This window comes from Diachasma alloeum, unplaced genomic scaffold (assembly GCF_001412515.2).
Source record: "Diachasma alloeum isolate Michigan unplaced genomic scaffold, Dall2.0 Dall_scaffold_00269, whole genome shotgun sequence".
Classification (NCBI taxonomy): domain Eukaryota; kingdom Metazoa; phylum Arthropoda; class Insecta; order Hymenoptera; family Braconidae; genus Diachasma; species Diachasma alloeum.
The window spans coordinates 648,048-669,522 of NW_021680408.1; the positions used below are offsets into that span (position 1 = coordinate 648,048).

General features: G+C 36.9%; 1 protein-coding gene across 1 annotated transcript in view; it reads left to right on the forward strand.

The window, feature by feature from the left end:
- The first annotated feature begins 1,347 nt into the window (after positions 1–1,347).
- The window catches only part of LOC107037704 (cubilin), a 66,869-nt gene continuing 46,741 nt past the window's right edge, over positions 1,348–21,475 (forward strand). Inside the window, exons 1-2 of the mRNA XM_015256386.1 lie at positions 1,348–1,634; positions 17,087–17,294. Of these exons, the coding sequence (XP_015111872.1) occupies positions 17,201–17,294 (94 nt within the window). The 5' untranslated portion in view covers positions 1,348–1,634; positions 17,087–17,200. The remainder of the gene's footprint in view (positions 1,635–17,086; positions 17,295–21,475) is intronic.

Genomic DNA, 21,475 nt, shown 5'->3' on the forward strand with positions numbered 1-21,475 from the left:
ATTTAAGTGACGGTATCGTAATTTTATAAAAATTACGGAACGCTCTGGAAAAATTCCGTGCCAGTTCCGTAAAATTTCCTACAACCACATTTCGCTCCGGAATTACGGAAAAGATACGTAATTTTTATTGAATATTTCTCTCCGTGCTAATAAGTCGGCAAGTTTCTGTAAGATTTTACTTCTTCGGGAAAAATGACGTGACAATTTCGTATTTTGTTCGGTGATGAACCTGAGAATTCACTGAACGTTTCAGATTTCTTCTCTTCCATTCCTATAAAAATTGCCGGAAAACGATTCCCCCTTGCGGATTACGTGAATTGGTCCGTAATTCACTCCAAAAAAATACAATCGAGTGCCACTTCCTAAATCAATTACAGTTTAACGTTGTACACAACACCCCTCAAATAATCCGAATTACAAACGATACAATGACTTAACGTTTCTACCTGTCGTCGAAAATCCAGATCAATAAATCTTTTCCGCAGGCATTCGAATTTGCTTTGATATTTATTCGGATTCAAATACAGGCAGGTGAATATGACTCTTGTGTTTTCAAATTTACATAAAATCCGAAATATGTGTCACAGCGCGATGTGTACGTGTCGAATTGATGTGTTATTTGCAAATGATCAAATGATACCTAATTGGCTTCTGCGGGCGAAACACCTCAGCTTTTTTGGTAGGAGTAAGTGGTAGATATCAAGTCGCCTTCCTCGACTATATACCACTTTAATTTCTGATTCCACTCCAGGAATCCAACTCCCCAGACTTCATATTCCCCATCACTCCTCCATACTTCTGCACATAAATCAACGCAAATGTATCCCACATTCCATTAAAACTGAATGAGTCTTCAGAAATCGTTGAGCAAAAATAAAAAAATTCCCTTCATCCCAGAAACTTTCGACTTTCAAAAAGCCTCCCCCCCCATCCACTCTCACTCCATCAAAGCAGCCCCCCTCCTTCGGACTCCGCAAAGTGACGAATGGTGTAGAATCCTCGATACTTCGAAGAGTAATGCGCAACAGAGACGGCAGGAGAGTTTCAGGGACAGAGTGCGAGGTGAACACATTTAATAAACAAACACACCCTGCGCTGGGTATCTCCTCAGCTTGTAAAGTCCTCAGGTAACCCCCCCCCCTCCCCGCCAACTCTCATTCCGCATTTACCTCGCATCAAACCTCACTCTTCCCTCCTCCTTGGCCCTATTTCTCCCTCAATTCTTCCATGATACATCTGTCCCTTTGCCCCCACCATAACCCGCGATGCGCGCCACGCTTCAACGAGGGAGCTTGCGCGAGCTTCGACCCACCAGAGCGACACTCGGTCAGAGTTGATGCTCACCGCGGTGAGCTTAGCCGTGCGGTCGGAACAGCTTTCCCGGTTTGATAGCTCTCCCCGCGGAATCAGCTAAACACGCGAAACCGTTCGCATCAAGGTCGTTGCCAAGTTTTCCGTCGGTAAATAATGGACGGTTATATTTTTGCACTGATGGGCATGAGGGATTTTGCTTGACTGGTGTTTGTGGTTTATAAAGTTGGGTCAGACACATGGTTCTCGGGGGATTGAGGGTGCGTGGGACAAAAGAGTGGGTTTATTAAGTTCAAGGACAAGGATACTGCCGCCAACACTAGGTGATTATTCATCCTTATTCCGGGGAATTTCGATGTTCAAGGGCTTATTATAACACAGAGCTTTTTATAAAAATAAATGGCTGAATTTCACACGCGTTGTGTGGACAAACGTCTGTGTAGAGTTTTTAAACATTAAAAATCATGTAAATAAAATGAAAATTTTCATGGATTTCAGATGAGAGGGGACTAAACATCTTAAGTCATGCTTGAAATTTAGACAAATTTTCATTTCAGTGGAGAAGTCGTATAAGGAGATAGGGGAGGATGGGGTATAATGGACACTTTGGACTTTTCTTAAATTACTTATAACTCAGAAACAAATTTATCGATTGAGCTCAGTTTAGGCGGATTACAAAGGGAAAGAAATGTTCTTTGCATTAAAACAAAAATTATCGAATTTCATCAACATTTGAACCTGTCATTAACATTTTTTTAAAAGTCAAAACTGTCCATTTTACCCCAACGTCCACTACGTCAATTTTGACTATCGACCAGTTTTCAATCAATATCTTGGAATCTAAGGGAGATAGCAAAATTTTGTTATAAACTTTTTTGTGGAGCCGATTGAGTGCTGCAACAAATATAATCACGAAAATTTCGCTATCTCCCTTAGATTTGGAAATATTCCTCAAAAACTCAACTGGGAGATAAGTCGACTCATCTCCGTTTACCACTTCACTGCTGATTTTATTGAGACGTTTTTTAGTGTCTGAAAAATGTCTGCAAAAGGTGTGTGAAATTTAGACATTCGTTTTTGCTGCGAAGCTTTTTGGAAAGTAGGTTATACTTTTCTTTCAGTTTTTTGAGGAATTTTGTAATGTCTTTCGTGAATGGAGGACTGCTGGGGTCGTAGTTATTAGTGGAGAAATGTCAGTGTTGGAAAACTTATTTTGTTGTTTTTGTTTTGAAGTTTTGACATTCCTCTACTGTTGGAAAATTACTCGTGAAATTTCGAGTGACAAAGCTTGAAGTTTTTAACAACGACAAAGTTACGTGAATTTTCTGGATATTTCTTCATTGACAAATCAGTTAATTTCTTGAATATTCAAGTCATTCTCGATTTTCAGACCCATACGGCACTGAAACACTTCGAAAATTTTGACAATTTATGCAACAACTTCTCTCAATTCTCAATCTATTGAAAATTAAATTGTATGTGATGTTCAGTTTTGACGATGAGTTTGGCAATTCAAGCTTTCATTGAAAAATCAATGATGATTCAACATGACGAACCCAATTTTTTTGAATTTTCAAGATGAATGACAAATTAAGTGAACGCTTTCATTTGAAATTGAATTCAACCTCCCAACATCGAAAATTCAGATGACGCTGTGACGGAAAGTTCAAGAAATTTCTGACAATGTCGGAAGATGTCATTTGCTGGGGACATGTGAACTGGTGGAAGAGAATTTAAATTTAATGAACAGTTGCAATTTTTAGAACACCTACGTTGAATTCAATTGGGTTAGAGGGTCATGAGATTTCGAATGTCACTGAAAATTGAATGGAAGTCCAATTTTTCTGAGTAGCAGGAAGATGAAAATTCTCCCAACTACTTGAATTTGCAATGAAAAGATGAACCTTAAGTACCAGATTACGCGAATTTTTTTTAATAAATAGAAATACGAAAATATATTCACCTGATCATTTCTGATTTCTATGAATTTTCGTGGTTTAATTGAAATCAGTAGCGAAGTGGTAAAACGGTTTAAGTTGACTCATCTCCCAGTTGAGTTTTTGAGGAATATTTCAGAATCTAACGGAGATACGAGAATTTTCGTGATTATATTTGTTGTAGCTCTCAATCGGCTCTACAAAAAAGGTTATAACAAAAATTTTGCCATCTCCCTTAGATTCAGAGATATTCATTGAAAACTAGTCAATATGCAAAATTGACTTGTACCGTTTTACCACTTAGCTATTGAAACGAAATTCATTATTAAGAAACTCCTTGGAATTCCAGAGGAACTGTCACTTGATGAGAATTTTCGAGGAATGTAATAAACATTTGCAGAAGAATAAGAGATTAAAAAATGTGATGTTGAAAAAAAACTTGACAATACTAATTTACTATGAATTCGCATTGTGTATTAGATTTGTCGCAAATTATGAATTATTGAATAAATTATGAATTGTCAGTTTATGAATTGTTATCAATGAAAAACTTCCATTCGTTCAATTTCGTTCCGAATGGAATTTCCCCATTAATGAAGTTTCCGACATTTCATTGTCCTACACGGAGAGAAATTTTTGATAAAAATTATCCTACCGTTCTATAAAAGTGTATCATGAGTCATCGTTTCCTCATTTCTATCCCGAAATTTAGTAAAAATTAATCTATGATGTTCAAATTTTATTCTACGTTAGAGAAATTTTATCCTCACGCATAATAAATTTTACCCTTCCAGTCCACCGGTACAGTAATTTTTACTCTACCGGCACGGTAATTTTTATTTTTATCAGGATAAAATTCCTCTAACGTCGAATAAAATTTGATCATCATATATTAATTTTTAGTAAATTTCGGGATAAAAATGGGGAAACGATGACTCATGATACACTTTTGTAGAACGGTAAAATAATTTTTATCGAAAATTTCTCTCTGTGTATGAAAATGTTTCTATAAATGTATGAACTGGGAAATGAGACTCGTCTGGGTACACGTGTAGGAAAAAATGAAACGTTTGTTTCGTCCTCTTTCGTTATGAATATTTTCTATAATATCCAACATGTTGACCAGTAATCTCCATAAACGAAGCACTTCAAAGGTTGCGGCAGATTGAATGTTGGTTCATGAGTGAAATGCGCAATTTTTAATGGAATCAGACGCACGCAGGGCAGCTTCCGCATATCCTGGAATATTTTTTACAGAGTAATCTACTCTGCTCTTGCAATCGTTTGGGCTTCACTAGGGAGAATAAAATCCTTTACCTCCGTACATCCATAGACAGGAACAACATCAGAAAAATATAAGAACTTCGGTTAGGGACAGCTCGGAATGATATTCGGAAGAATATTAAATGACACGTACTTTACATTTTCGATAATGATGTTGACAATGGTCATCATTTTCAAATGAATAATTCCAAATTAATCCGAACAATTTCACTTAATTATTCACCATTTAATTGAATAAGTTCGCAATTTATGAATTATTATCAATTAAAAACTTCTCCAATTTCGTTCGAACTGGAATTTCCACATTAATGAAGTTTCCAACATTTCATTGTCCTATGAAAACGTTCTCATAAAGGTATGAACCGGGAATATGAGACTCGTCTGGGTACATGCGTGGGAAAAAATAAAATGTGTTTTATCCTCTTTCATTAGAAGTATTTTCTATAATATCTTTTCAACATGTTGACCAGTGATATCTTTATAACTGAAGCACTTCGAAGGTTGCGGCGGATTGAATGTTGGTTCATGAGTGAAACCCGAAATTTTTAGTCGAATCAAACACACGCAGATTGTTTATTCAATTATTTACTATTTAATTGAATAAGTTCGCAATTTATGAATTATTATCAATTAAAAACTTCTCCAATTTCATTCGAACCCATTAGTGAAGTTTCCGACATTTCATTGTTCTATGAAAATGTTCTCATAAAGGTATGAACCCGGAATATGAGACTCGTCTGGGTACACGTGTGGAAAAAAAATAAAATGTGTTTCATCCTCTTTCATTACAAATATTTTCTGTAATATCCGACATATAGGGTGGTAATATCTCCATAAACGAAACAGTGCAAAGGTTGCGGAGGATTGAATGTTGGTTCAGGAGTGGAATTTTTTTGTTAAATCAGACAAAAAATATTTTAGCTTCAGTATATTCTGGAATATTTTTTTATAGGATAATCTAGTCTGTTCTTGAAATCGCCTGAGTCTCACTAGGGGGAATAAAACCCTTTACTGTGCAGGCACCGTAATTTTTCGGGTATTTTTTTCCTGCATGCACCCACGGAAAAGAACATCATAAATAAAATCTAAGAATTAAGAATGATGATCATGATTTTCGAATGAATAACTCCACTTCAAGCGTGCGAATTTCATTCAATTATTCACTATTCAATTGAATTAGTTTTCAACTTATAAATTCTTATAAATTAAAAACTTCTCCAATTTCGTTCCGACTGGAATTTCCCCATTAATGAACTTTCCGACATTTCATGGCCTTATAAAAATATTCTCATAAAGGTGTAAACCGGGAATATGAGACTCGTCTGGATATATTTATAGGATTCATGATAGAAATTTTCTTAAAGAATATGGTTAACTTTATTAAAGAAATTTCATCAAAAATTAATTTCTTAATTTCGAAATATCTCTTGTTTTATCAGTGTAAAGTAAATTCAACGATTTCTCGTTTTTGTTCTTCGTCGTTAATTATTAAAAGTAAAATACGGAAAACGATCATCGAAATTTACGAATACGAAATCGTAAATTACAGTTATGTAACCGTAATTTACGGTGATTTTGAGTGTAATTTACGCTTCAACTTGAAGGGCAAAAAAATCTTCAGAAAGCGTAAAAGACGAGTCCTTAGACGGGATTTACATTTAGGTTTTTCTAAGTGTAAAGTTTAGAACAATATAAGTAAGCAAATGATGGGAAAAAGTGAAGAAACTTTGATTGAAGAGGGTAAAGAAATAAAAATAATCAAATTAGCCTCTTTTGGAAACATCTTCCAATGGAGCTGATATTAAGACACAGGATGTATGTAGGAATTGGAATATTCACGCTATGTCTACAAATAATTCGATTGACTCCACCACTTGTTTCGATTTCCGTTGAATTCCAACTAAATACCCCTCCAATCCACCAATTTGGATCCGGAGGGAATAAATCCAGTGGCTTTCAGCAATTTGTTCCCCGAGTGCAGCTTTATCCCGTACACGAAGAGAAATTTATTTGAGAATTGTACAGACTATTTTATTACCCCGAGAGGACTGAGCGATGGCATTATAGGAACTTGAATTCGGCTTTCTGCACTCAAAAAAAAATAACTTCTGATCTAGAAGGGGTTCTTCGACGTGTTTACTCGAAGATGTGAAGAGGACAGATTTTTTATTAATATTAAACATATTTAATTGTGTAATTCAATTGTCAGGGGCCAGTGAGTGGTGGGATCGAACTTTGAGGTTAATACCGCCCAACATGCCTTCAATACCGCCCACCTTATTTTCATGACTTTTTTGTGCAATGCAGACCAACTGTTATAATTTTTCCTATTTTCATCCTTCGTTTCCATTCTTTGGCTCCATTTGGAGGAAGATTTCACGTGAATAATAAATTATCCTGAATTTTCCCGATGTTCCAGTGGCCACCGACTACCCCAAACAATCGAGCTGTCACTCGACCGCCCTCTAGCTGCAGAGTCTAGCAGCCCTATAGAAACCCTGGGCGGCATTACCCACAAACTCTGGGCGGAATTACCCACAAACGCGGAGGCTGATAAAATAGCCAATAATAACTGATGAAGATATTTTTCTGCTATCGAAAAGGTCGCAATGGATGTGGAAATGTATAACGAACATATATTTCGCACTCCATTCAATTATGGACCGACTGAAAATTTGAAAAATCTTAAACTCTGGAGTCGAAATATTTTGAGAATTCGGTAGGAAATGATTTGGATTTTTTTAATGATGTTTGCACGGGAGACAATTGAAAATTTCTGTTGAAATTACTTGTTGTTATCAAATATTTGCATAATAGAAAAAGAAAATTTTTTCTCGGCCAGTCCTGAGAAACACTTTTCATTTCAGACAATTTATTTGTCTGAAATGAAAAGTACGCACTCATCACCGATATTGAAAGGCATGAATATCCCTCGATATTTGTCAGAATGGAGTTGTTGGATTTTTTAAATGATGTTTGCACGAGAGACAATTGAAAATTTCTGTTGAAAATACTTGTTATTATATATTTGCATAATAAAAAAATAAAATAAAAATTTTTCAGCCAATCCTACTCATACGACTTCAAATAGAACGCAATTTCGCTCTTCTAAAAACTGCTAATCAACTGTCCACGAAATTTCAATTTTTCCGGACTGTCAGCTCTCAGCTTTACTGTAACAAAATCGATGGACTTTCGAAATTCACCGCGGTCTGCCTTTAATCGTACAAACATGTTCTCCAACTGCAAAAGACGAGAACAATCCGCTTCATGGTTACCCTAGAAAAAAAATTTATGTTATCCGAGTGGGAACATGGGTTGAATCGTCATAGGGTCTGACAGTAGGGTGATGGTAGAATAAAAAGGGGGAGTAGAAGGGGAGGAAAATGGCAAACGATAGAGACAACGTCAGCGTACGGCACGGCTCGATGGACTCCCGTGGGAATATAATAGCACTCGCATGACGTGGCAGATAGTCCTGGTTTCTCAAGTGTCACCCGTTCCATCTTTTTTTATACTTTTATCTTCTCCATTTCTCCATTATTCAGTTTCAAATAAAATGAAAAGCGTGTACATTACTCGGGCGCTTGTAAACAAGTAATGAGTTTCCTCGCAGGTGCACAATAGCGGGGAAATAATTGTTACATAATTTTAATGGTTATAACGATGATAATAGGAAATACGATCGCAGTCATTGTCCACATGGGCTATTGGCGTTGACTCAATTCACACATACCACGTGTGGGGTTTTCGCACGCCCTGTTTGGCGAATTGTGTTTGCGAAAATGGATCATAACATCTCTGAACATATTATTTTGCATCCACGGTTTGGCCAATTTCTGCGTCAATGAGTCATCATTGCGATTAGTTGATTATCTCGAAATATGGAGGGTCGCAGAGATAATTAAATGCTTTCATTTGGATTTCTCACAACGAGATGGAAGGCGCGCACTGCGCACCTGAGAATTTGATAGATTTTATATGATTCATCACGTTATTACACGGAGAGAAATTTTTGATAAAAATTACCCTACCGTTCTATAAAAGTGTATCATGAGTCATAGTTTCTTGATTTCTATCCCGAAATTTAGTAAAAATTAATATATGATGATCAAATTTTATTCTACGTAAGAGACATTTTATCCTGACGTATAATAAATTTTACACTTCCAGTCCAGTAATTTTTACTCTACCGGCACGGTAATTTTTATCAGGATAAGATTTCTCTACAACGAATTTCCGGTGAGATCTGAAATTTCTTAATTTTTTTCCGCTTAAATCGCATTCAGCGCCACTTTCCCGACAATTCAAAAATATATTTATCAGAATTTTCTGGTTTTCTATTTATTTTCAGGAAAAAATAGAACTGAAATTTACAGGTCGCTTTGATTTCTCCACGGAATTCTGAATGTCCAATGACAAAATTCCTTATTCCATATTCAATAAAAATTTCCAAAAAGTGTACCGGATATTTCAACTTTCCACAACTGGACTTCCTTCAAGTACCGGTCGACACCGGTGAGCAGTATATTTTTTTTGGGTGCTACACAGGGTGAAAAAAATGGAAGAATGGATTCCGCTCCATAATTACCTTCTTCGGTAATTTTTCCCCAATTTCTTTCGCCCCGTGTGTTACCTCAGGTGTTCGCCCCAGTTTTTTCGTAATTTTCACATGAATTATCGATTTCTTGATTAGTCGCCAATCCAGAGGAGAAGCTCGTTAATTATGCGATTAATCAGTCAGAAGCATTAACAATGTTTGAAGCTCTGAGTTGGAGGCCGAGTCAAGTTGCACAGCGCAGTCCCTTTGGGAGTAGCGCTGTGGCGCGATACTTCGGAAGTGTGGGAAATGAATATCTCTCACTCACTATTTTAAGTACATAACATGATACCACATATATTCAAATGTGTTTGAAACCAACGCCAAGGGACCATTTTAAGAGTTGCACTCTTCAATTTTGTTATCGAAAACGTTACGGTACATGAGCAGTGAGAGGTTTTTGGCACGTACTCCAGTAGTACGAATCAATATATCTCGGACGTTGTGGTGTAACCAATTTCAATTAGTTTGAGTGGAATATTTATCAATCTTTTTTTCAATTATTTATAGGAGAAATGTACCAGCGCGACTCGAACGGTTTTTACCATCAATCACAATGACAACAATAATAACAATGGGATTGCTGAACGATCCTCGAGGGTTTCGACTTGAAAACAAGTGGAAATTGCGGTAACACTATAGTTGTACTGAGCACAACCGTCATTTCATCCAATTTTGCAAGGAGTGTAGGATAAACAGGTCAATTTCTGCACCCAAAAAAAAATTACTTCTCACCAGTACACGGAAAGAAATTTTTGATAAAAATTATCCTACCGCTCTGTAAAAGTGTATCATGAGTCATCGTTTCCTCATTTCTACCCCGAAATTTAGTAAAAGTTAATATATGATGATCAAATTTTATTCTACGTTAGAGAAATCTTATCCTGATAAGAATAAAAATTACCGTGCCGGTAGAGTAAAAATTACTGGACTGGAAGGGTAAAATTTATTATGCGTCAGGATAAAATTTCTCTAACGTAGAATAAAATTTGATCATCATATATTAATTTTTACTAAATTTCGGGACAGAAATGAGGAAACGATGACTCATGATACACTTTTATAGAACGGTAGGGTAATTTTCAATTGAAAGCCCGAGTTGGAGACCCGAGTTTGTAGCAGCGATGTCAGACAAGATATGAATGTTTTTTTGGGCTCAAATGAAAGAGCGGGTCGAGAAATGGCGTGCTAGGGCCTCTAAACATGACAAATGTCTCTAAAGATGATGTCTGTTTTCAANTTGAAGACAGACATCACCTTTAGAGACATTTGTCATCTTTAAAGACTTCTGCACGCCATTTTTCGAGCCGCTCTTTCATTTGAGCCAAAAAAAAACATTCGTATCTTGTCACACATCTCTGTTACAAACTCTGGTCATCAACTCTGGTTTTCAGTTGAAATTGGAATTGTTAATCTACACAATAATAGGATTGCATTGGCGATTTTTTCTTAACTCGCAAAAATCTTCAATTTGCTATCGATTGGTGATAAAATTTTTTGGAAATAATGAAATAGAGGGGATAACGCCTTTTTTCAGAGGTGATTTTTCAAAAATTTATTTTAAAAAAGTACTAACTAGCAAATGTTTCTTATTAGCTCGCAATTTTCTTCAAAACTACTTCAATGAGGAAAAAAATGAAAATTTGGAATATCTATACATGAGGGGCTAATTGATCGGATCTCTCTCCCGCGAAGGTGACTAAAGTCGCATTTTCCCGTCAGGTGACCAGACTAGGGTTAACCGTCCAGCAATTGACCTGTTCAGCCGACTGGTAATGTCAGCCACAAATTTTTCAATAGTGAAGGTTTTTTGGAACGAGTCCATCGATTCCATTCACATAAATACGTTTTCATCCTGCATTATAATTGCATAATATAATTGACCATTATTCCGCAGCACTTGTTCGAGTAGAAATAATTAATTCATCAATGAATTAGCATGCCATTCCCATTCGACAGTTGACTATTTCATATTATGTATTTAAACATTATAGATGCGTTTTCGTTGTAGCAGCTTCAGACTGATGGACTTAATTTGATTGAATGTTTCATGAATTGCCGTACCTGACGTTTATTGTTTAAACAGGAACAATTACGATTATTCGATTAATTGAGAGATCCATCCAATTAACGGGAAAGCTATTCCAACAACTCCACTCCGACAAATATCGAGGGATATTCATGCCTTTCAATATCGGTGATGAGTGCATACTTTTCATTTCAGACATTTTATTTGTCTGAAATGAAAAGTATTTCTCACGACTGGCCGAGAAAAAAATTATTTTCTTTTTCTATTATGCAAATATTTGATGACAAAAAGTAATTTCAATGGAAATTTTTAATTTTCTCCCCTGAAAACATCGCTAAAAAAATCCAAATCATTTCCTTCCATATTCTTAAAATATTTCGACCCCAGAGTTTAAATTTTCAGTTGATCCATAATTGAATGGAGTGCGAAATATATGTTCGTTATACATTTCCACATCCATTGCGACCTTTTCGATAGTAGAAAAATATCTTCATCAGTTATTATTGGCTATTTTATCAGCCTCCGCGTTTGTGGGTAATTCCGCCCAGAGTTCGTGGGTAATCCCGCCCAGGGTTTCTATAGGGCTGCTAGACTCTGCAGCTAGAGGGCGGTCGAGTGACAGCTCGATTGTTTGGGGTAGTCGGTGGCCACTGGAACATCGGGTAAATTCAGGATAATTTATTATTATTCACGTGAAATCTTTCTCAAAATGGAGCCAAAGAATGGAAACGAAGGATGAAAATGGGAAAAATTATAACAATTGGTCTGCATTGCTCAAAAAAGTCATGAAAACAAGGTAGGCGGTATTGGGCGCATTCCGAACGGTATTACCATCAAAGTTCGATTCCATCGCTCACTGGCCGATGGCAATTGAATTACATAATTAAATATGCTTAATGTTAATAAAAAATCTGTCCTCTTCACATCTTCGAGTAAACGCCTCGAAGAACCCATTCTAACCGGTAATGACCACTTGTAAGAGGGGGGCTGGAAAAAACGATTCTAGAAGGCAACTAGAAGAGTCACTTGAGGTATTTAATAAATTTCAGCAAAATATTCGCACTTTGAGGGTATATTTCCTATGGAGTAAAAATTTTTGTGAGAGAAATTAATAAATTCTAAATCTCCGGATTTATCGTCAGAAAGATGTTGAATAATTTCCAGTCCTGAAGTAAAGCCAAATCACAGAATTTATGACCACACCAAAACACGGCTGAATAAATTCTGACTAGTGTAGATTCATGTTTGCACTGATGAACCAGTGAGTTTGATGTATAAATTATTAAAATTCATTATTAGTCATCCATTGAACCACATCGCCCCAACTTTCTCTATTTATTCACCGTACGAATTATCGGGAATGCTGGAAATTCCTCCAGAATAATGAAGGGACCTGACATTCTAGATGATCAATTTTCCCGCTGGCAAATATCACAGGAATGTCAAGACTGTCGGATGAAATTAATTAGTCTACTTATTCCTTCATAGGAATGCCAACCAAAACATACCATAGAATCGGGAATCCCAGCGGGAATGAAATATAGAGTAAATGCAGATGTGGATGGATATAATTCGAAAGCGAGTGAATGTCGGCATGGAAGCCGCAAAAATAAATCAAAAGAAAAAAACGAGATTGGACAAAAAAAAAAGCATCGATGCCTCATGTAAATTTCTTTTTATTCACTGTGAGATATGGCTCTTTTTGGCAGGGTATATACTCGGTGAGTCCGAGATGAACGATGAATGGTTTTGAAAAACGGAACACGGAAGAACTGACCATTCCACTGGGGACGGAAAAAGGGGTGAGAATATAGTGAAACACATGAATACAAAAATAGATGGTGAATAGAATGTTAAAACCGAGCGAATCGGAAAAACGGAAGACAAAGAAAATGAAGTGTAACGAATAGGATCAAAGAGAATTTTAAAAAAAGGATTGACACTACCTGTTAGGGCAACAATTTTTAGCTCTTTGTTGTTTGGGATTTTCTATTCATATGAGAGACTGAATGCGATGAAAGGTTTGAGGATAAATCGGTCGGTCTAACGCGACTTACCGACATACAAACACTTAGGTAGAATAAGTTTTATTGATGTTTTCGATGAAATATTTTTTGGGGAAAAAATAAACGCACACAAAATCTGCGGAATTATTCGAGAAAATCGGCGAAAAACAAAACATGAAAAAATCATCAATAAAAAACTTGAATGAACTAAACTCAAACTTTCTTAAGGAAAGATTACTATGAGTTTTAAAAGTCGTGGGTTATTGGAGTGAAACTTTTCATGCGTTGAAGATCGGTTATATAGATCTGAAAACGAAAAATTCGTGCAAAAAAAAATTTTTTTTGTTTGTTTGCCCGAAAACGCTTAAAATGCCAAAAGCAGTCCAAGGCCTCCAATTTTTTTTCTCAAAATTTTCGGAAAAATATGTGGAATAACAATTACGAGCTATTTTTTTTAAATTCACCTCTTACATAGCTAAATTTGCTTTTTTTGGATTTTTTTACACAAATAGTAAATTTTTTTATATGAAAAAAACCGAAATCAGCTGTGTAACAGTCGAATTCCAAAAAACTGGCTCGTAATTGTTGTTCCACACATGTTTCCGAAAATTTTGAAAAAAAAAAAAATTTGTAGCTCAAAAATTAGAGGCCCTGGACTATTTTTAGAGGTTTAAGCGCTCCACATCCTCAATAATTAGGGATAGATCCCCGAAAATCAGTGGCATGTCCCTGAAAATTAAAACTCTTTTCCCCCTCTAATCAGAGGATATGCAAGAAATTGCATATTCAAATATCGACACAAGTTTTTGCGGTTCCTTTTATCTTCATACAAATGCGGTGTGTCGGTTACCACAGTCGCAAATTGAGGGGCGAGTGCCGAATAAAGAGTCGAGAGGAAAATTGAAAAAAAAAATCAATTTCATGTGAAGTATTCATCCATTTTACGGCAATAGAACTGCTTTTATGGGATTAAATGCAACATTTCGTTTGAAGTATTTTAGAGGACTTTTAATTAAACTGAATTCCATTGATTAATTGGAGGAGACGGCTTCGCATTTCGGTGACATTTATCGAATAATGAAAATTGTATGATAGTTTTTTTGGTACTGCACTATTTCAAAAGGCGGAATTACAATTCGTTGACTTTTTTTTCATTACCAAGAGTGAAAGCTGTATATGTTGACGGGGGGAGAGCAATTTGTATTGTATGATTTATATGTCACCCAACTGCCGGTTCGATAGCATTCATGTAGTTGTTGAATATATTTTTTTTTCTATGAAAAATCCATGGGGCGCTTTTTGTCTTTATATCTGCACCGAGAGAACTTTTTGATAAAAATAATCCTACCGTTCTATAAAAGTGTATCATGAGTCATCGTTTCTTCATTTCTATCCCGAACTTTAGTAAAACTTTTAATATATGATGATCAAATTTTATTCTACGTTAGAGAAATTTTATCCTGACGCATAATAAATTTTTCATCACGCTGTGACGAAAAGTGAACTTTTCGGCACGCTCCGCGTGCCTAATATGAATATTTCTCGCCGTGCATTCACTGCCCCTCGCTTCACGCTGTGTGAGGCGTGCGTAGCGATATTCACACGCGTCATTTCACTGACTGATGAGAATTTATTCGCAATTAATAAATTATTCATTTAATACAATGAAAACATTTTCATCGAAATAAATCCAAGGATTTATTAATTAAATAACGAATTTGATTTCATTCAAACGCGTTATTTCACTGACTTTTGCACACATGTTCTCACTTTAATAATACCATCGAAAAGTTATTTTTCGAGCCGAGTGAGGCAGGCGATGGAAGTGACTGATTGACAGTCAGAATTTTTTTTCTTCGAGTTTTTGCGTTCAATGCGTGTTAGAACCATGCATTTTTGAAAAGCAGTCACTTGGTTCTGGAAGCTAAGGACTAAAAACACAATTCAGAGAATACTATATTTGACAACACTTTTAAAAATTTTCGTCGGCATTTTCGGTGCCAAATCCCGCAAATTTTTATCGCATTCAATTTCCACTGAAATTTCAGGAATTCTTGTCATTGAAAAATCAAATATTTCATTGATTTTCTGTTTGAATCAACAAAATACCTCATTTTACAGCTCAATTATTCTGTAAAAATTCATAAAAGTCAAAAAAATTCAAGAAAAAATGGAAAATTCAATCAAATTGTGAAATGTCCATCTCACTCCCACTGAATACTTACGAATTTCCTTGAATTCTACCTAAAACATGAAATTTCACAACCATTTTTCCCCCAAATCGATTTAAAAATCTTCTAACAATGCACCCCTAGAGAAATAATTAATTTGAATAAACTTTATCTCAATCAAACAAATCGTTCATTTTATTTCAACAGAGAATTTATTCGCAATTAACGAATTATTATTAATTATTCGTTCAATCGAATGAAAATATTTGCATCGAAATGAACACACGAATTCATTAATTTTCAACCAAAACAGCGTTGGATTGAAAAATAAAATTTCAAATGACGAATTTGATTTCATTCAAACGCGTCAATCCACTGGCTGATATACACGTTCTCGTTTTAGAAATACCATCGTAAATTTATTTTTCAGGTGGAACGTCAGTCAAATGAGACAGGTGATGGAAGCGAATGAGTGACAGTTGGAATTTTTTTCCGCGAGTTTTTCCATCTGACGCATGTTACGACCATGCAGTTTTTAAAAGCAGTACCTTGTTTCTGGGAGATAGGAACTAAAAACACAATTCAGCGAATGTTTCACCAATCAAACAAAATATTAACCCTCCTGAACTGGCGTTCGGTGCCCACTTGAGTCCACTGGCTCGGTGAGCAACGCGCCGCCCGTGTTACGGTTAGCGCGGTGTTGCCACATTGGAGCCCTATACGTGAATAAAAATCTACACTGCACCCATTTTTCTCGAATTAAACAGCATTTATGTTGTAAAAAAAAAAATTCGCATTTTTTATGAGACGCTAAACACGACACGTGATAGAGATGTCGACGTTCCTAGTATGTCTGAACTGAAACGAACGACGTGGCAACAGGGCGGCTAAAAACCGACTACACGAGTCCACTGGCTCCGGGTGGCGGGCGCCGCCTTTCCGTACCCGTCTCATTAAGGATAATCGGGCCAACTGGGAGGGTTGGAAAAAAAGCAGCCATTTTTTTCTTTTTTTTACGTATTCTTTAAATGATGGAAAAAGTGTGTGCAAAGTTTCAGACTGCTGGGGAGCATGGTTAATTTATTATGAATTTTTGAAAAAGTGGTCATTTAACCCGTAATCTTATGGAAATCACCAAAAAAACAGCAAAACCCAAGGAAAAAATACAGTCAAAGTCATGAAACTTTAGACACATTTAGAACATGTGAGGAATGATTTTTTGAGTGAAAAAGATTGTCGCCTAGGAGCATTGTTTACTAATAATAGCGAAAAAAGTACTGAAAAATGAAATTTCTGCGCACGCAGCCCAAACGAGCAGCAACGTCCCAAGTACTGATCGGGTGGGGGTAGCGCGGTCAATTTAAACGTCTCTTGAGAGAGAGCGATGAAGCGTTGTGATTGGAGCTCCCTCGAGCCAGTGGTACCAGCTCCTGGTGAAAAAAAAAAAATACCGACGATGTTGCCACTTTTTTGCATGGATTAATATTTTTTCATTCATTAAAAAAAAAAACAATCTGAAAACCATTCAATGCGTGGAACAGATAAAAATAAATTTGATTAGCTCCAAAAATAATTTTTAACCGGAGATACTCCCTAATACTGCCTGAATTTTGAATCCGAATGGGAATTTTTTTTTGTTCAGCGATTGGTTTTCTGCAGGAAAACAATAGAAACCCCTCCGCCTCACCTCCTACATTTCCTCCTCGCCCGATTATCCTTAATAACACCATCGAAAATTTATGTTTCAGATGGAGCGTCAGCCAAATGAGACAGGTGATGGAAGTGAATGATTGACAGTCCCAAGTGACTGGAAGACTGAAATCCCTCGGAAGCAAAAAAACCATAAAACTGGAACATCAAAGATGGCGGTTAACGCGATGGGGAAGTGGCTGTTGCCGTATCTCGGTGTCGTTCTTCTCGTTCTAGTTACTCCCAGTCCAGCGGCAATCCGCAAAGGTAAAGAGCAATGCAACCCTCCCAACCACAACTCTGTCTCTTTCTCTTACGCTGCACCTGCAGCCCATCTAATCGCCCCGATACAAATGGCCGAAGCGAATGTGAATGCACCCCAATGGTGTCGGCTTACATGTGATTTATTGTACACTGGAATCCAGCTAACGTTTTATTCCTTGTTACGTAATCCGTTGGATAATTTTTATCCAGCAAGAGATATGGCATTCCCGAGTCGAGATTTGTTTTCTAATAAAAGGGGGAGCGTTTATGCGAAGAGAATGAGCAACGGAAATTAATCTCTCTTTGGGGCTTTCATGGAGGAGTAATTAAGCCGGGTCACATATAGCGCTAACGGACCCTCTACGGTCACTGAGTCTTTTTCATACAGTTGCAGGTTTTTCTCATTTAACTGGGATTAATCAGCGGGGAGTTTTTGGGTTTAATACAGCGTAGGTGCACGCAAGAAATATAGCCAAATAATAATACCTTATTTTAGGACCTCAAAGGTCTTGAGGGGTTGATGTAGGGTAGCTGGTGTGCGCCCAGTTAGTACACTGCTAGAATTTTTCTGAAATTTCATGGAAGATATTATGGTTAATCTCATGAGAGCGACATTGAATCGGATTTAGGAAAAAAATGGTTATGCAGTTTCAAGTTTTAAGTAGAATTCACGGAAACTCGTGAGTTTTCAGTGGGACTTGATTGAATTTTTGGTGGAACATGAATATTCAGAGACAAAGTGACATGAATTCTCAATTTTTCCCTGAATTTTCCCGATTTTTCAGAATTTTCACAGAATAATTTAACTGAAAAATGGAATATTGTATTGATTGCCAGATCATTTGAACAGAAAATTAATGGAATATGTGATTTTTCCATGACAAGTTTTCCTGAAATTTCGGTGGAAATTGAACACGAGAAAAATTGCCGGAATTTGGCACGGAAAATTCAGACGAAAATTTCTAACACTGTACTCATTCCTACAACCGATAAACGTCTTCGCAACTAACAACTTTACTTCATCTGGCGAGTCAACGCCTGCTCACTCTACCCACCTGTATTTCTCAGAATTGGCTGAGAATTTTTTCTTCTTTTTTTATTACACAAATATTTTATAACAAAAAATAATTTCAATCCAAATTTTCAATTTTCTCCCGTGGAAACATCGTTAAAAAAATTCAAATCATTTCCTACCGAATTCTTGAAATATTTCGACCCCAGAATTTAAGATTCTTCAAATTTTCAGTCGGTCCATAATTGAATGGAGTGCGAAATTTATGTTCGTTATACATTTCCACATCCATTGCGACCTTTTCGATAGCAGAAAAATATTTTCATCAGTAATTATTGGCTATTTTATCAGCCTCCGCGTTTATGGGTGATTCCGCCCAGAGTTTGTGGGTAATGCCGCCCAGGGTTTCTATAGGGCTGCTAGACTCTGCAGCTAGAGGGCGGTCGAGTGACAGCTCGATTGTTTGGGGTAGTCGGTGGCCACTGGAACATCGGGTAAATTCAGAATAATTTATTATTATTCACGTGAAATCTTTCTCAAAATGGAGCCAAAGAATGGAAACGAAGGATCAAAATAGGAAAAATTATAACAGTTGGTCTGCATTGCTCAAAAAAGTCATGAAAACAAGGCGGGCGGTATTGGGCGTATGCCGGGCGGTATTACCCACAAAGTTCGATTCCATCGCTCACTGGCCGATGGCAATTGAATTACGTAATTAAATATGTTTAATGTTCATAAAAAATCTGCCCTCTTCACATCTTCGAGTGAACATCTCGAAGAACCCATTCTAATCGTTTATGACTCCTTGCAGAGTGCGAGTGGAAAAAGACTCATTTCCCCTAGGTGGGCGGTACATGCACCAGCTGCCCTAGTCATATCACCCCCACTCACAGAGTAAATCATTGGTGAAAGAAGAATGATTTTCATAGGAAGAAAAATCCAAGTAATTATTTTTTATTCTATTCTTCTTCACCGCCCTTCTCTATGAAAAAGCCCGTAAAACAACCTGAAATAAAGTGAGCTGTAATTATATATTGTTTTCCTCCATAAACACAGAATAACGCTAAAGAAACCAATTAACTGGATAATGAGACGAGAAATAAAGGAGGGATGAAAGGAGTGACTTGGGAGTGGGTGGGGATGAAAAAAGATGAAAGTAGAGAGCGTGAACTCTCAGTAGATTGGTGCTGTGGGGATTGTGAAGAAAACCGGTTACCTAGCACCTCCTAATCCCCCGCTGGATTTTCTCAGCTCGTGCCAAGACGCGGTTTGTGCCTTTTATACTTCTCACAAAATCCACACGCCCCGCAAGACTTCTCAGTCCGAACGTATTTTTCAGTTTTTTTTTTTTTTTTGATTCACTACTTCCTTCGCCCCCTTATTTTTCTCGGAGGCACAGTCCTCCGACTTATACTCCACCGGTTGTGCTTTCCTTCACTTACTTTTTCCCGTATTTTTTTCTTAATTCTCCTTTTATATTTTATCTCAGCGAACTGACGACAAAACTTTTCGACCCGCAGGGTGAACGCATTCGACGGAGGATTTTCTTCAAGTTTAGACACACTCGCGAACGATAATACCCCCTCGCACAAACACAAATGCAGGCATTCGAGAGTTGGAAAAGTTTGTTTCTTACTCGGGATATAGTCAGCTCGGAAAATACTTGCACTCCTTTAGCTGCCGGCTTGATGGAACGTTTAGCTCACCAATTTTCATTTTACGAGGGTTTTTGATGCTTTACCCTGTGTATGACGCCACATTTTGTTGATTAGGTTCAGGGAGAGAAAAGGTGGGTAAAATTCTAAGCGGCTGCCGATGCTGTTGGGATTCATCGAATCAAATCATCGAAAACAAATGTTTTCACCGGGGGCCAAAGTGTCAGATCTTGGATTTTTCCAGGGGGAAAGTCGACTTTTACCAAAATCGAATTTTTTAGCCGGGTGAACGTTGATTCCAACTATTTGAGCGACGGGCTATTCAGAACTCTCAAAAGTATGTGGAAAAAGTGAAAACTGAAAAATTTTTTTTTTTAGATTTTCAAAGGGTCAGATTTTCCGTTTTTCCAGGGGAAAGTCGACTTTTACCAAAATCGAATTTTTTAGCCGGGTGAACGTTGATTCCAACTATTTGAGCGACGGGCTATTCAGAACTCTCAAAAGTATGTGGAAAAAGTTAAAAATGAAAAAAAAAATTTTTCACCCGGACCCAAAGGGGTCAGATCTTGGATTTTTTCAGGGGGAAAGTCGGTCGAAGGGTCACAAGGGTCACGAGGGCCAAAGTGTCAGATCTTGGATTTTTCCAGGGGGAAAGTCGACTTTTACCAAAATTGATTTTTTTAGCCGGGTGAACGTTGATTCCAACTATTTGAGCGACGGGCTATTCAGAACTCTCAAAAGTATGTGGAAAAAGTGAAAACTGAAAAAGTTTTTTTTTTAGATTTTCAAAGGGTCAGATTTTCCGTCTTTCCAGGGGAAAGAAGAATGATTTTCATAGGGGAAAGTCGACTTTTACCAAAATTGATTTTTTTAGCCGGGTGAACGTTGATTCCAACTATTTAAGCGACGGGTTATTCAGAACTCTCAAAAGTATGTGGAAAAAGTGAAAACTGAAAAAGTTTTTTTTTAGATTTTCAAAGGGTCAGATTTTCTGTTTTTCCAGGGGAAAGTCGACTTTCACCAAAATCGAATTTTTTAGCCGGGTGAACGTTGATTCCAACTATTTAAGCGACGGGTTATTCAGAACTCTCAAAAGTATGTGGAAAAAGTGAAAACTGAAAAAGTTTTTTTTTAGATTTTCAAAGGGTCAGATTTTCTGTTTTTCCAGGGGAAAGTCGACTTTCACCAAAATCGAATTTTTTAGCCGGGTGAACGTTGATTCCAACTATTTAAGCGACGGGTTATTCAGAACTCTCAAAAGTATGTGGAAAAAGTGAAAACTGAAAAAGTTTTTTTTTAGATTTTCAAAGGGTCAGATTTTCTGTTTTTCCAGGGGAAAGTCGACTTTCACCAAAATCGAATTTTTTAGCCGGGTGAACGTTGATTCCAACTATTTAAGCGACGGGTTATTCAGAACTCTCAAAAGTATGTGGAAAAAGTGAAAACTGAAAAAGTTTTTTTTTAGATTTTCAAAGGGTCAGATTTTCTGTTTTTCCAGGGGAAAGTCGACTTTCACC